Source organism: Anser cygnoides, chromosome Z, assembly GCF_040182565.1.
Source record: "Anser cygnoides isolate HZ-2024a breed goose chromosome Z, Taihu_goose_T2T_genome, whole genome shotgun sequence".
NCBI classification, from domain to species: Eukaryota; Metazoa; Chordata; class Aves; order Anseriformes; family Anatidae; genus Anser; species Anser cygnoides.
The window spans coordinates 49,891,843-49,908,465 of NC_089912.1; the positions used below are offsets into that span (position 1 = coordinate 49,891,843).

The window sequence follows — 16,623 nt, forward strand, 5'->3', positions numbered from 1 at the left end:
CTGCCTGAGGGTTAAGGACAGAGAGCAGCCTTATTTCAGAGATCAGCCATACTTTGTTATTTGTTTCAGAAGGTCAAGATCTATCTCAGAATTGGTACTACTAAACAACTGGATATTAAACCTTTCCTTGTGGAACTGATAAAGATTCTTCTTTATGCAGATTAGTCCTTTTTTAGTTTTTAGTACCTACAAACCACAGAAGCAAAGATTAACTTTACATGATAGACTCTTTAACAAACTTTGCATCTATGGTAATTTAATCCAGACTACGTCCTCTTGTATGAAAACCTTTTTGAATTACTGTGCAGATGGCAAAATGTACAGCATCATTTACAAATCTCACTTTGCTTGTGGATCATGTTGTATCCACTTTTATTAGCTAGTACTCCAGGTTGGTATAATATCCATAGCTGTATTTAGGTTGTTTGGAGAACATTCCAGGTACTGCAACAGGATGCTGCACACTTGGACTTAATCTGCTAGGTGTGGAAACAACACCCAAGTCTACGTAATCAGTATCCATGTTTTTTTAATTAATTTTTAAAATGCTCATGGTGATTAAATGATCATATTTATCCATTTGATTTGGATGAATTTTGCATCTGTCTACAGAACGCATTTTTTTTGTAAACATGGGGAGTAACAAATATTTACAAATAAACACATTATTTGGTAGACGCAGAAGAAACTGAGTATTCCTCAGAGATCCTTATGGAATTATGGTCTGATCTTATTTAACTTTGAGTGGGAAGCAAGAAAAAAGAGATTGTCACTTTACCTTTGTCGTTTCACATCTGGTTTAACGTTCTGTAGAAGGAGGTGGATTGGCTTAACAACATTATTGTGTTGAATACTTAGTTTGATGTTCTCCAACAAAGTGTTCACTGCCTGCTGATCTTCTGCCACGGTGGACAGCCTCTTTTCAGAAGAATCTGGTAAATACAGAAGTTTAGATTTTTAAATCAGCAAAAAAATCAGCAAAAGTTTTTGTTTGTGTGCTTTTAGCTGATCAGAAGCAAAGGAATCTTAAAGTTCTCAAAAGTTCTCAGAACCAGTCTGCCACATGATGCTTTTTCATCCTTCCAAACCAAACTACACTAGGCAAAGGCTTTCTTGGATATTATTTTATGACAGCCAAGTAGGCTGTCAAATGTACTTATTAATGGGACTTGCAACCTTTCATTCATTTATAAAAATACAAGATACTCTTTTGTAGTACAGTCTTTTTCTTTCTGTCTGTACAGATACATTCAGATATCGCAGTGAAACAATCAAACTGAGTGAAGATTTTTTAACAAGAAATCTAGAACAAATGCTTCCAACCTGTTTATAAGTGTATGGCATATAAAGAACAGGTTACATATCTTTTCACACAGATCAGGAAAATATCATAACAAATAATTTGACATTGAAACAATGTTAAGTACCTAAGAGACTGTAGATGCTTCACACACTAAAAAAGCTTTCCAGCTAGGTGGGTGGTGTACCTTCAGACACTACAAAAAAGCAGTTTCTTTCTATAACCTCTTCACTCTGTTTATCTGTAACACTTATTTTACTTACTGAGATTTCTCCAAGATATATACAGAGGCTCCCCAGGCTCTTGGTGGAGGTTGATGTTGTCCCACAGAAGATGAATGTATACTAGCTTGCTATCTTGAGCGAGAGATGTCAAAGGAAGCTAAAAGCGTGAGGAAAGGGAAGAAGTTTTAAGAACATCAGTACATCCTTATTGTTCAAAAAAACTTTTCTGATACTCATTTTGAAAACAAAAAAAAAATAGCTTTACTTCACTTATATTGAATACAACAAATAAGAACAATTGATGTCTTCCAAATGGAAACTGTATTTGCTAGGAGCAGAGCCACATGCACTGCAACATTTAATAGCTTCTTCTAGTTTAACTTGACCTATGAAGATTGCTCAGTTTTCTATGTGTATCTGCAGAAAGTATTTGATGATGTATCCTGAACCATTTTTTGTGCACTAAACATATTGCTCAATTTGTACTACTTTTTACAGTCTTAGAGTGTTCTGATTTGAGTGAGACTTGGTATGCATCAATATGTGCTCATCTTTCCAACAGCTGAAACAGAAGCTGTATTTGCATACTAATATGAACCATTATTTCCATTATAAAATATCTGTCACTCAAAACAATAGCTCCATTTTTTATAAAAGTACTAAAAAATTATATTTTATAAAGTTAAGTGCCACTGGAATCACTAATACAATAAGAATCAGTGGACAAGTAAAATATGCCAGTAGTGTATGAATTTAAAGTAGTAATCACAATTTCATGTCCCATCTTGTATTTTCGCTGCTAATGCATTGTATTTTTCCATATGCTTTAGATTTTATCAGTATCAGTTTTCAGCCACATTTCTTAGAAAATTCTATGTCACGCGCCACAGTAGGTTTTTTTTTTTTTGTAAATTGAGTGACAATTTTAAAATTAGAGTGTTTATTAAGTAGATAGGAAATTACTTATCACGTGAGACAAATATAAATACTCAAGGAATTTGGGATTTACATACACAATTCATATAGGTATGTGAAAAACGTCTGTTCCCTAAAATAGGAAAGGCAAAATAATGAAAAGATAGCATTAATTATTTTATTCTATTTATATAGCAGTGGATCTCAGTGGAGCCTGAATCGCAGAAAAGAACAAAGAATCTTGCCCAAGAACTTTAAAATTTTATGTACCAAAGTATGGAGTCCACAACATGTGTATTACAATATATTATAATCTGTTATATCTCCACAAACGCATCTTGTTTCCTTCAATGAATCTTCTCTGGCTTTTTTGTTTTGTTTTTTAAAGAATAGCTTGACTAGAATTTGAGTGCTGTTTTCACTATCTTTCAAGATTCTTCGTGGAAAACAAGCTTATCTGCTAGTAATATATTAAAAAAACAGTTACACACCATTTCTTATTTAATCCAAGCTATTCAGAAGGCATTTACCTATTTTTTAAAACCAAACCCTCAAATATAGCTTACTGTAATATGTTCACTTCTAATACAAAAATGTCACTAACCTGCACTCCATCATTACAATGTTCAGATGTTAGAATGAGTCCAGGTAAGTTGCTAGGTAGGTCCAACCGTCGGAAATACCAGACTAGGTTCCAGAAAATTATGGGATGCTGATTAATGAATTTGGATGTATGAATTACTTGCTCTCCCTCATTTTCCAGTAGTGATTCAAGCTCCTTACGCAGTACCAAAGGGCTCAAGTAGGGTACAGATACAGGCAGAGGGTTAGGTCTTTTTATTAAAGGATCCTAAAAAAAAAAAATAACAACACACACACACACACACGAAAAAATGTTATTTTCCAAAATCAAAGATTCTTCTTGAAAATGCCCCACTGCACTATTTCTTTGAAATCTGGAATAAGCCTCTGGAAGTACTGAATACACATTAATTTTAACAGCATCAGCAGTTTTGACTGCTGAGGTGTTTCTTAACTTTACAGAACAATCACCTAAGCTCACCTAACACTCTCTTAGGTGAAAAAGAGAAAATGCAACTTGTCCCCGACTACACAGTTTGAAGCTACCTAAACCTGTACTAAGCCAGCAGCAACAGATATAGCAAAAAAGTATCCAATTACATTATCTATGAACTGAATCACAAGTACATGATATATTAAAAGAGCCTCTTGCCAATAAAAAGCTCTAAGACAAAAGAGGACCTCCATTTCACTTGCATGAATAATGCAATATTCTCAATATGTCCTCTTACTTTCTCCCATCCAACCCAACAGGTAAACCTATTAGAATATAGAGGAGAACTATAAGTAAACATGTGAAAAAGGAACAACCTTTCATTCATTGAACCAGTCTGTTGTCTACACTATTTGGTGTTTAGTCTGCTGTAGAAATTGCGTTGTTTTTAAAACAAACTTCCAGTTTAGAAAAAGACAAAGAATAGCTCAGTTCTGCCACAGAGAATGCTTAAGATTAAGCAGCTACGTTTGTACCATGTACTAAAGAAGCAGTCTTTGAAACTTTTAGACAAAAGGAACCCAGAAGACACCCACGATTTCTTTGTTGTAAGAATCTGAAAATTAGGCTTGACAATTTCTGTCCCCAAAATATGGGACAAAGCTAGTAGAATGACTTTATTCATTGTATTCAATATTTTGCTGTCAACTGAGCGTGCAAACTTACCACAACTTCTTGCAAACTATTTGGAAGACTAACTGTTGAAATGCCATGAGATGGTCTCTGGGAAAGATCTATGTTTTGCAGTGGACCTCCAACACTGTGGCTCCGAGTTAAAGACACTCCCCTTTTTGGTGGATTACTGGTAGATGTCTTCATCGTTCCGGGATCTTTGCTCTGTTCTTCTGCCACATCACTGTTTGGATTTTAGAAAAGAATATGCTAATATGAAACTATTCAGCATTCCTTCTGCAACAGGAAGGAAGCAGACAACACCTGCCAAAGAACTACACCAAAGCAGGTTTCTCTATCAACAAGGAATTCTATTTGCTCAGTTAGCTCCACAGTTTAGGAAAAACAAAACAAAATGCCTCTCAGATCAACATGGCCCTCACACCAAAAAAGCAGCTGGGTATAACCTAACACGTCAGTCTGCAAAATCTGCACTAATATATATAGGTACAATTTCTCTGCTACAGTCTTACTGTGCTTAGAAAAATAGTAGATGTAGATTTTTGTTAATATACAAATATAATCCTGTTCTGTGTTTATTTTTACCTCATTCTTTCCTTTATATTTATTTTCTCTGAACGTTACTAACAGAGCAAAGATGCTATAGGAGATGATATAACTTGTTAGTCAAAATAAAAGAAAAAGAAAATTGTCATTGTCAAACTCCTCCAACAAGGTAATTTAAGCAAAACTCCTATTACTGGCTTGTCAAATTTCATCAATACAAACTAACTACCTGCAGAATGTTCATTTTGTGCCACTCATAACTGAAACAGTGCATTAAAAAAATTAACTAAAATACAGAAGAAAAAAAAAATACAAGAGAAACAAAAGGTGTCTGCTTCCAAATAATCTGCAGAGACACAAGAGATTAAGTGTGGCTCGTTAAGTTTCATAGAATCACAGAATGGTTTGGGTTGGAAGGGAGCTTAAAGACCACCCAATTCCAACCCCCTTCCATGGGCAGGGACATCTCCCTCTACACCAAGTTGCTCAAAACCCCATCCAACCTGGCCTTAAACACCTCCAGGTGCTTAATCATCAACAATCATCAAGTTACAATTGGATTTTTCCAACATATTTAGTGCTTAAGCCATCCATCACTCTAGGCTAGAGTAGAAATATTAAGTGGTGATACATTTCTGACAGAATTAACAATCCTGTTTTACCTACCTCTGCTCAGATGCAGGGCTGTTTTCTTCAGCTATGGCATGGCTGGACTGTGGGTGATCGGAAAAACTGATCAAATCAGCAACAGCTGGACTGGACAACAATTTCTGTTCCAGAGGATCCGTGGTTAATGGAGTATTACCACTCTGTAAACTATCTCCTGAGGTACTTTGCTTCAGGAAGAAGCTAAGTTACAACATGCATGGGAGAGGAGGGGAAGTAGGTTAAGATGTAGGCATAGATTCATTTAATTTGGTATTTTCTACGGTTACTTTCAAAAAGCAGAAAATAAAGGAACACGGCATTTAAAAGCTTGAAAACAGAACACAAACTTCATCATATTCTCTCCATGGCAACCTACATAGGGACAGTAAATGAACACATACAGAGATTGGTTCCACAAAATAAGGACACCCACTTTGGAGGTATGTAGTTACAAGGGAACTTAGATTGTAACGGTTCCTAATCAGTAACAATATATCAATATCTATATTGTAACAGAGACTAGAGACTATTACTGACACAAAAAACAGGAACATATCTTGTTTTGGGAGTTTTTTGTTTGTTTTTACTTGAGTACACATACTACTGATGTTCTGTTTCAGAGTTAAAGAAACGAAAAGAAAACAGACTTAATACCTTCTGTGCAGTAATGCTTAACAAAGAAAATATGAAAAGAGTGGTAAAAAAATGCAACCACTGCTGTCTTTTGGCTATTTTATTATGAAACTCAACAGTTTACCCTATTTATAATTTCTTTCAGTGTAATCACAAGTGTTGCACAGTTACAATCTTAAGAACATCCGGACAAAAATACTGGGATATATAACTAAGAATAAAGAAAAGACTGTACTGTCTTGAAATTCTTGAAAGAATACAACCATGTACAAATGCGAAGGTTGAGAGAGAAGATCTGCAAAACCCACTAACCTTGCAGAGCCACGTAGATCTTTAAATTCAACATTAAGTAAAGGTAGGAAGGTACTTTTACAGAAAGGACAGGTAGTGTTCAAGTTTGAATCATCTGGTGTCCATCCAGCCATGATTTCTTCATCATAAACCAAAGCACCACAAGCTCTACATTGAGAGCAGCTTGACATCAATACCTAAAACCAGCAAATAATGAATGCTATCAGTCTTGTTTTAGGATTCCTTTAAAACTGGCTTTACAGGCTTAATATCTACAGGAGTTTAAAAGGTTGAGTATCAGAATGCCAGTCTGGAGATGTGAATTTATCACTGCTTACTCATCATACTCAAGAGTTACCTTTTGCTCATAACTTTCACTATGAAAGGCTAACACTAATCTTTTTTGGTTAGGTGTTCTGAGAGCTGGAAGAAGAATTTACCACTTGCAATTGCTTGGTGCTGTGAAGTGTGCAGCATACAGAAATTGTTTAAGTAAATGACTGTCTACTTTTCTGCAAAAGAAGTTAAAAAGAAAGCTTTAATAGTGGAAAAGAGAGAAAGTTAGTTCTTACCTAGTAAAATTCTCATTACTAAACTAGATTAAGAACTAGAGAAAAGGCGCTCTGAAATAACACTGTAGTAGCTGAGAAATGGTTTATCATCTTTAAACTTTCTTTTACTTCACTGTTTCATTCTCATAGTAAACAACAAAAAGCACCACAAAAAATACAATGGCAATGTTTTAGACCAACAGCAACACTCCTTTTACAATCCGATATCCCTTATATAAGGTAGCGCAGAAGTTTGACAAGTCTAAATCTGCAGATTAAACATAAAATAAAATTACATGGGACATAACCAAAATAACACTATGGAGAGTGATCAAAGCAAATTAAGTGACCATCCCCTTTGTTTTTTTCTAAGTTTGAAAGCATCTACAAGCAACAACTGAAACAGAGTCATTATACTGACACCGAGTCATTGTACTGTGTTTGACTGGTATAGAATTGTTCTTTTTCATAGCAGCCTTTATGGTACTGTTTTATACTGGTGAACAACACAATGTTGTTAACGCAACAACATTTTAGCTGTTGCTGACAAGTGCTCAAAAAACACCAAGGCATTCCCCATCCCCCTACTCTGCCACCCCAGCAAGTAGGCAAGAGGTTCAGAGGGGACAGAGCAGGAGACTTTCCAGACTGTATAATGTCATGATCACCAATGAAAAATGGGTGGGATGGAGTGGGTAGTTTTTCCAGGCAGCTGTAGCCTAGGGAGCACTCACCATCTGCTGATGGTGAGTAACTGAGTTTGTATTACTTGTTTTTTGTTTTGTTTTTCTTTTTTCCTCTCCTCAATTCATTTGAGAAATAGTATTACTTATTAAATTGTCTTCATCTTGACTCTCAAGCCTTTTTCCTTGCCTCTGCCCTTCCATTTCTCTCCTCTATCCTGGTAAGGTGGAATGAGTGAATAACATGGTGGGGAACTTAGCTAGTATGTGGGGTCAATCTACCAAGTTACCTGGTAACAATCCATAATTTTCCTAAGGGGAAAAAAATCTTGAAAGGAGAAAAATCTTGTTTTCTCCTCAACTTCTGCTGCACCTTAAGTTTTACGCTTTCCCTAAATTGCCTCGTCTCTGAGATACATAAAAACATTTGAAACACTCTTCTTTTTTACAGCTACTGTCACACCTGCGGATAAAAGTATCAAGCCTCTCTGCAGCAGAAAAATGTAAAATTTTTATTATGAAAAATCAAACCACAGTCCAACTAAACATAATTAGTCCACACAGACAAATCAAGTAATTATATATTTCACTTATGAATTTATTAATCTTACCTCCATTGCATAGTTCTGGAAAATGCTGGATAAACTAGTATTATGAGAAGAGCTGAGCTCTGACTTCTCAGAATCTGGAACTTTCATACTTCTTGGGAATGCAGCTTCACCTGCATAGAAAAAAATAGTTCAGGTCTTCATTCAAGGAAAGAACATTCCAAAAGAAATCCAAAATAACAGATTTATTTTTTTTTTCAATCAAGACAGAAAACAGTACCAGAAGATCTCAAGAGACATATGTAACTCTTTAACTTCATTGATATTACATAATATAAAGATATCATTTTTGCGACTAACATTCCAAATCTATTTTTGTCTAAAGTATGCAACAGACTGGTAAAAGGAAAAAAGCACCAGTGAATAAAATCTGAAAATACAAAGAAAGAACAAAGAACAGCAAAGAGCAGTAAGATTGCTCAATATATATACTCTAGAAAAGCTGTTCAAGATTTCTTGAATGATGTATCCATATGTAAATAACAAACAAAGATAACACTGAGCGAGGCACACAGTACCACATGTACCATTACTGTGGTTAAGTACTCTCTGGCTTATGTTGCCATAAAATAAATAACTTACCTTTCGTAAGGCTGGTATTTAGGGTTATGAGTTTAGCACAGGAGAATAGGAAAAACAGTTTGAATACCAGAAGCAAATGGTTGGAATCTGCTTCAGGAAGCAAAACTATCAGCATTACTTCCTCTGACAATCACAGTCAAACTTTCCTGTTCAAACTCACTGACAGAGTCCTCCTATCATGAAGAAAGTTATTTTGCTTCTTCATGATAGTTCTATCATTAGAGTGCTACAAAGACAGTTAAACCAAAACTCAGGGTGGTCCTGCAACACATTTTTCTCAAATTATGGATCAAATCTCACTGGAAATGATAGATCTGCTTCAACCTGTTTTAGTGCTGGGAACACAGATGACAGTTTGGCATACAGTCACATATTCATCATTTGTTTACCTTCATCAATTCAAATCAAGTATGCATCCAGTAACTCCTATTCCACATTAATGCTGATATGCTGTTTTTGGAGATCTGGTTCTACCTCCATTACTTACACAACTATTTGCAGTTCTTGAACACAAAAGAAGTATTTTACAGTTAAATGCCTGTAGTTTTTATCAACTCTTTATACATTGAACAAAGAGACGCATTAGTTATTTGCTACTGGAAAAGTATCTATAAAATAGAAATAAAAATATTATACTTAAGGGCTTGAATTAATTTCAGATTACCACACCTTCCACTGTATTGAATATTTTCCAGACATAACAATTTTACCTGTTTGTTACTTTATAAACTAAAAACAAAGGAAAAAAATAATCTCACCTGCACTGTAATGCTGTCTTCCTGCATCTCCACTGCTACTGCTACTGCCAAGACTAGTAGTGCTTTGGCCAAGTTCATTCGCAATTAGTCCTGGGACTCCAGATCTTGATGACAGATTATCTCCTAAAATATTATCCTCAAAACCAGCAGGGAAGTTAAAGTCTGGTCGACTGTTTTCTTCCTTTAACACAAGAAGAAAAATAGCTTTTTTTTTTTTTAGTACTTCTAGATCCATTATTTTACTTCCACACTTTACTCTAATAATTAAAAATCAAAGCAGCAGATTAAGACAAAATCTTGATGTAAAGATTTTTTTTACATATAAGATACATTTAGGCAATCCCCCCGAAAGAGCAGATATTGGACGAAACAGAAGGATATTGGAAAAAGGTTTTGACAGTTAGAATACTCAGCTGATGATCAAATTCAGTGACAAATGTGTTTTCTTCTTCATGACTGGAGAAACAAGGGAATGATGTATAAATTGTGATATGAAAGACTGGCACTTCACAAAAGAAGAGGAATTATCAGGAAAAGAATAAAGGTCTGAGTTCCATTCTGAGGAAAGATCTTAAGATAGAAATGAAATTTCTATCAGTAGGAATTCATTCAGTAGGAATGATCCAACAGTGACACAGTCACTAAGACACACAGGAATATATAAAATATAACAATAAAGTATAACAATGAAGATATTAAAAAAACAGGAGGTTGTGGAAATGGGTAAGAAAGAAAAAATAAATTAATAAAAATTAAAAAAAATAAATTAAGGGGATTATGATGAGCCCTTAAAGAAAATTCTAAGGAACAGATCAATATAACAAAAGATATCCAGGAAAACCTAGCTCACGGGGAAAAAAATAATAAAAGAAAGTACACCATTACACTACAACAATGAGTTTTCATTGTCATAAGCAAAAAAAATGGAAGAAAAATCTTTTCTATATTTACTAGAAAAGATAGTATTAGTAACATCAGTTAAATCTGTTTAAAGTAGAAACAAAGCTAAACAGCTGTTTCATCTCTTCTCACCTCTTATGGAGATAGGGAAAATAGGAAGAATTTGAAAAAGGAAATAAGAAGCTGGCTAAACAGCCTGAAGAGAGAAGACAAACCCTTAGAGAGCAAAACACCAGATAAAGGGGTTAATCAGATCAAAGGCCTTTCTAAAGAGAGAAAAGTAAATTTGAAGGCACAATAACAAGATGTGTTACGGAAAGTCAAAAGTTATGACATTTATCTCCTCTTGCATTTATGTCACTATACTCTAAAGTGTTTTATACTAAAAACATTTGTTTTTAAGGACTTTCAGATCCAGATTAAAAAAAAACAAACAACAAACACACACATCAAGTGTGCTTACACAGGTACTGCAACATTTTATTTCCAAATACCTGAAGACTATTTTCTAGAGCTCATGCTGTCCTTTACTTCTTTCAGCTTTAATACTACTTAGGTAGTAGCACTCTAACTTTGCCTACCCTAATTTTTTGTATTGAAAAATACTTGCCTCATCATCTGAGTAGTTATACACTGAAGTTACAACTCCCCACATCTTACTGGCCACATTGGCAGCCTGTTTCATGCCTGATTTCAGAACATCTATTTTTGGTCCAGACAGTATATTGTCTAACTTCAGATTGGATAAAGTCGTTACAACTGATCCTAAGGAGCCATGTGGAGAAGAACGACCCAGTCCTGTCAAAGATGAAGAACGCTCTTTTTGAATCCGTGGATGCATTTGTTGTTTTGGTCGCCCAGTAAATGTTTTGGATCTGGAGACAGAAGGACTTCTGCGATTTTCATAGGACTCAGACGATGGTGGGATGGAATCCAAAGGCAGGCTTGACCTCCGTTCCTGGGAGTGAGCAGGTGTACCAGGGGCTTCTGCTTCCCTACCTGGCTTGTGCAGTTCCATGCTGGGAAACTTACTGCCCAGTGGGTTCTTGAGATTCATATAGCTCTCTATTTCATCTGCCAAATTGCGTGCTGCAACTGGTGACACCAGCTTTTCCTCTGGTTCAGGGAGTCTTGGTTGGATGCTGTCCGTAGCCAGCAAAGACAAAGGATCCAAGCCTACTTCAACATCTTCCCTTTCGATAGGCTTAACCACTCCATAAAAGCTATTCCTTTTAGGAGCTGTATCTTTGGATTCTGTTTTCTGGTCTTTGGACTCAGCTAACTGTTCAATGTTCATTTCTTCCACGTTGGATGCATTTTCATCTCTTCCGTTCTCAAAATGCTCCTGCCCTTCCCCAGGTTCTTCCAGCACTGGTGAAGTTCTGTGCTCCAATTCCCAATCACTATCAGTCACACGACTCCAAGAGCCACCTTTGCCAGAGACCTGCTGGTCAACAGCACTATCAAAACTATGGGATTTATTCATATAACAAGGTGAAGTTTGGGCCCCAGATAAAGCTGCTGTTAAAATCTTGGCATCTGCTCCCATCATTATCGCTATTTCTCTGGAATGCAAGTCCAAGCTCCCTTTTTTCAGCAGCATTCCTGCCCTGCTTTCACTGCTGAAACTGCAGCTTCTCTCTGAAAACAGCTTCTGCCTCTTCTGTCCTTTTTCACTTATTTTCTTTGGAGAAACGTCACCAAAGACCACATCTTCAACTGAATCCTGAGTTATGAACAGCGGGCTTGAACCAGTTTCTAGAAGAGAAAAGGCATTACATATGGTATACATAGCCATCAAGACTGTTTCTTTTCTGAAGTTATGTGGCCTCCTTATCACTGAGAAGATTGGGGGCACCACAAATCTCAATGTATCCATTAAAAAGTTTAACACTGATATTATCAAGTTATTTTACTGGCTGCAAAGGCATTCAGCAGATCAAAAGTCATCTACTCTTTTTGATTCCCTGAATGCAAAGTTTTCTGGCTTCTACCTCCCTTCCACATGCCACCTCAGACCAGAAAGTAGGTACTACATCCATAAATGAAGAGAAAGTACAATTATAATTAAAGATATACTTTATTTTTTCTCTCTCCCAGAGCTACATTCACAGATGTATACATCAAACTTCATAGTTCATTCTGGTTCTGAACATAAGCATCATGTGTCTGCACAACACAGAAGCATAGTTTTGCTTATGACATATACGTATGTGAAAGAACATAATATTTTATAAATGCTGAATTTAACTAATCCTATAGATGTTCCCATTTCCCTGGGGCAATATATGCCTAGAAAACTGTGTTATCCAGGCAAAAATGCTGACTTTAATTATCTCTGTAAGGAAGGTAATTGTACTATTATATGAGGATGCCAACAGAGGACCAAATGCACCATATCCACTGCTTGAGAGTGTTTGAATCTAGTATTGATGACGCTTCTTGACTAGTCATTAGTTTTCATAATGGTCAGAAAGGTTCTGAGCAAGTTCCTGTCTGAGACTCAATGCCTTGCCATCAAAGTACATGCCAACTGCCCTCTTAAAAGTCCCTGCTGTTTTGTCCCTAATCACTGAAGCTGGACTACATTACCTTAGTCAAGGACAAGCACAAAGGTAGGGAAAAAAAATACGTGCCCCAATATTTGGATCTCATATATCCTTGTCTTCCTCATCATAAAGATCCAGAGATGTAAATAAATTTCATATGTCACAAAGAAGATGTGTACTGTTCCCAGATTATACATTGGCGGCAAGGGCCACTGGATATATAATAGAATCATAGACATATACGACCTTTCCAAGATCAATGAGGTTTAGGTGACCAGAATTCAAGAGTAGAGACCCTAATTCTCCTGTTTTTCTAGTATACTACCGAAATACACTCAGTATGGGACAAGGAAAATCTTGATTTCAATCTACTCAACACTACTAATCTTCAACCTTAGAATCCACAGGTACTTTTTAAGTCACCTAAAATGATAATGGTGGGAAAAAAAAAAAGGATAATGGTGGAAAGCACATGTTTTGTAAGACATTTGCACCTCTGACAGAAGTGTTGTTTTTTTTGATTAAATAGAATCCAAGAGGTTACAAAACATTGTAGCACAAGCTCAAAGCTTCAGGAAGTTCTGCTTCACCCAGTGACTCACCACCACTGTTTTTCCTTCCAATGCTATCAAAAATGCCAGATGGAACTTTGACGATACTGTTACCCCAGGCAGGTGTGTCTGTTGGACTATGAGTCTCTATATTCAGCTGTTTATTTTCATCACATTCCTCAATGCAAACATCTAAAATAAAGAAAATGTGAACTTCAGTTAATGTAACTAAATAACTATATTTACACTGTTATGGAAAACAAATAATCAAACACTGTTCCCTTACCCAGTTACAACCTAAAGAATCAGTCCTACCAAATACTTCCAGCATTTCCTGGAAGTAGTATCTCATGAGATGACAGTAGTTAGTATTACAGAGAGAGTGCATAGCTGTTCACAAGGTTACAGTGTGTGCCAGCTTCATCCTTCGGTATATTTTTAGCTAAGCAAAGTAGAGCAGTAACAGCAGTTCTCATTTTTATTTTTTTTATGCAGGGCTATTTGTTTAATGATAGCATCAGAGGCCCTAATTGACATTAAGGGCCTAGTAACAGAGATATGAAACGGAGTCAGTAATGAAATACAAAATACAGAAGAACTAAGGACAAAATCTGGAAAGAAGACAGGAGATGATCATATTTTCTACAGTGGGGAAGAGCTTGTAGGAATAAGTAGTGCCTCTTATTAGGCTAACTGGTACAACTTTAAAAATGTTCAGGTGTTTAAATATACAAATTAGACAAATGGAATATAAAATACTGTATGCCCTAGCGCACCTCCAATTTTTTTGATCTATATGAAGTTGGTCAAATAAAAGACTATTTTTATCTAGATATGTTCCGCTGATATTATCTAGCGTACAGCAGAAGTCCAGCAGATTCTATCATGTTGAATTTTGACCTTGACAACATTATGTTATTTGTGGTAGTCTAATGGATGAAGTAAATTTATTTTACAAGTCTTCGTCAATATAAACATGCATACTTAACCTCCTATTAGCTCTTCAGCTTTAGAAGAAATGTCTTTCTTCATTTGTGTTTCAGTTGCAAGAAGACTATCTCCGTCATCCTTTAAAAGTTCATCCTTGGATCCATAGCCCTGGTCTGACTGACCACCTGTTCAAAGGAATACAAACACTTGCCTCCAACTTCCTTTCTAAATCTTTTATTTTTCAATAAGAAAATAAGTTTTTATTTCTACTGAAATTCATTTCTTTCATTCTGTTTTGCCACAAAAGTTCAGAGTAAGAATCACCAAAATGTCTCATCTGTGTACAGATCTACTTGGTGATGTTGACAGCAGAGATAATTAGTTTTCAATGCAAACTTACTTTTTTAATATACATTAAATTATTGTGATGTGTTATCCCCCCCAGAATAGTACAGTGACTGATTAATTTTCCTGCAGTGTATCTTCCTTCATCCCTTTCCCCTTTCATCAACATCAAATATTTCATTGCTGTGCAAGCTAAATTCTCAACATGATCTAAAAAAGAAAGTTACACATATACAATAGTAATCAAGTCAGCTTCTAACAATGAATACATCCATGAAAATTATTCTACTATAAATTGTGCTACATCTTTGTGCTAAGGTACAAACTATAGAAGGTGACAGAAAAAAAGCAAAAATCTGTATTTTAAAAAAGGCTTTCCTCCATGATAGCATTTACATTTGATAGCTATAACACATTCTTTAAAAAAGTAAATAACTTTTTTTTTAACAAAAAAAAATCTACCAAAGAAAACAAATCAAAAAACACTCTTTTTTTTGTTAACTTTTATCATAAGTGATGCTGTACACGCAAAAATACACAACTACTATAAGGGACATATCCCACAGCAGGATGTTAAAACATGCCTCAGAGTACCTATTACAACACCTGACAGTATTTAAAAAGATCGAAGTGTAAGTTACTGAGTATTATATGAAAAGTATTAGAAGGATCCGTAAAACTTGAAAGACAGACATTATTTATCTATAGTATATATTACTACTTATTTTTACCAACGTAGAGCAAACGTAGAAAAATTAAATTAAAAAGTCTAAGCAGTCATCAGTTAATGAATTTGTCTACTGTGTAGGATAACCTTTTATACACAGAATTCACTCTGACATTCTTTGGTCCTTAATTTCTCCCTATCATCAATTCAGTGATGTTAGTCTCTGTGGTTTGCACTGAAGTGAAAATACCCTATCAATAAATGGGCAAATTACCTGCAGAAGTAACATTCAAGGGTAGAATTAATGCACACGTGCATCCACGGCTTCACACCATATAAAGTCTGCACCCCACACCATGATAGTCAAGGACAAATGCAGCACCCGAGAGACGGCAAAGAGCAAAAAGCAGAGCAACAAAGAGCAGAAAGAAGGAAAGTTCAGTAATCTAGGCAGGCATATCAGATGAAGAACAGGAATCAGACTCAAAGTTATCTTTAAAGGAGGACTTGAGATATTAAATATCATGAAGAGTGTGTAAGAACCATTTGTACAGTAAGTGTTGAGGTAAACAGAAAGGAAGCTTAGTTGAGACTGTGCACAGGTAATATGTAATCAGTACTAAGGCAGACACTAAGAACCATGAATTTTGTATTGCTATCTCAAGTAGTTAACTTTCTGTGCACTCTTTTCACTCCAGTTTGGCCTAGAAGAGTACATGCCAAATTCAGTTTTTCCCCAGCTTATCAACTGTCTTTCCATTCGTACAGGGTGCCTTATATGTGGTTCTGATGATTTTTGTATTTATTCTCAAATCAGGCAAACACTGGTGAGAAGCCTGAATATGGCTCTTAAAAGCATGGTTTACTATGACCGAATGTAACATGCTAATTCTAGAAACGCAAATTAGACCATCCTGGATCAAAGGATGATCAACAAAGAGCAACATTTCAAAACATTAGCTTCTAATCACCTCAGCAACTTTCACTCTTTAACACTGATGAAGGTTTTACTCACACAGACTATTCATTTCTATGAACAAATAATCATATGCAGAAATCGAAGACTTATGTCAGAGGCTTTATGCCTTTTATAATGATTAGCACAAAAAGTAAAGTTCATGAGACCACAGCAAGACATTTAGCTTAAGAGTACTTCTGCTACAGTTTACTCTAAATTACAGAAGCTGCATGAACTGTGGTAAAGTAGAGACTGTATTTCTTCACATAGATCAAC

At 35.7% G+C, this 16,623-nt stretch overlaps 1 protein-coding gene across 2 annotated transcripts in view; it reads right to left on the reverse strand.

The window, feature by feature from the left end:
* The window catches only part of DENND4C (DENN domain containing 4C), a 70,644-nt gene that overhangs the window by 2,871 nt on the left and 51,150 nt on the right, over positions 1-16,623 (reverse strand). For both annotated transcript variants that reach the window (XM_048073514.2, XM_048073513.2), the window contains 11 exons: positions 14,437-14,562; positions 13,499-13,639; positions 10,958-12,105; positions 9,448-9,628; positions 8,111-8,220; positions 6,287-6,462; positions 5,360-5,542; positions 4,181-4,370; positions 3,044-3,289; positions 1,564-1,681; positions 779-932 (listed from right to left, as the gene is read on the reverse strand). In XM_048073514.2, coding sequence (XP_047929471.1) covers positions 779-932; positions 1,564-1,681; positions 3,044-3,289; positions 4,181-4,370; positions 5,360-5,542; positions 6,287-6,462; positions 8,111-8,220; positions 9,448-9,628; positions 10,958-12,105; positions 13,499-13,639; positions 14,437-14,562 — 2,773 coding nt within the window. The remainder of the gene's footprint in view (positions 1-778; positions 933-1,563; positions 1,682-3,043; positions 3,290-4,180; positions 4,371-5,359; positions 5,543-6,286; positions 6,463-8,110; positions 8,221-9,447; positions 9,629-10,957; positions 12,106-13,498; positions 13,640-14,436; positions 14,563-16,623) is intronic.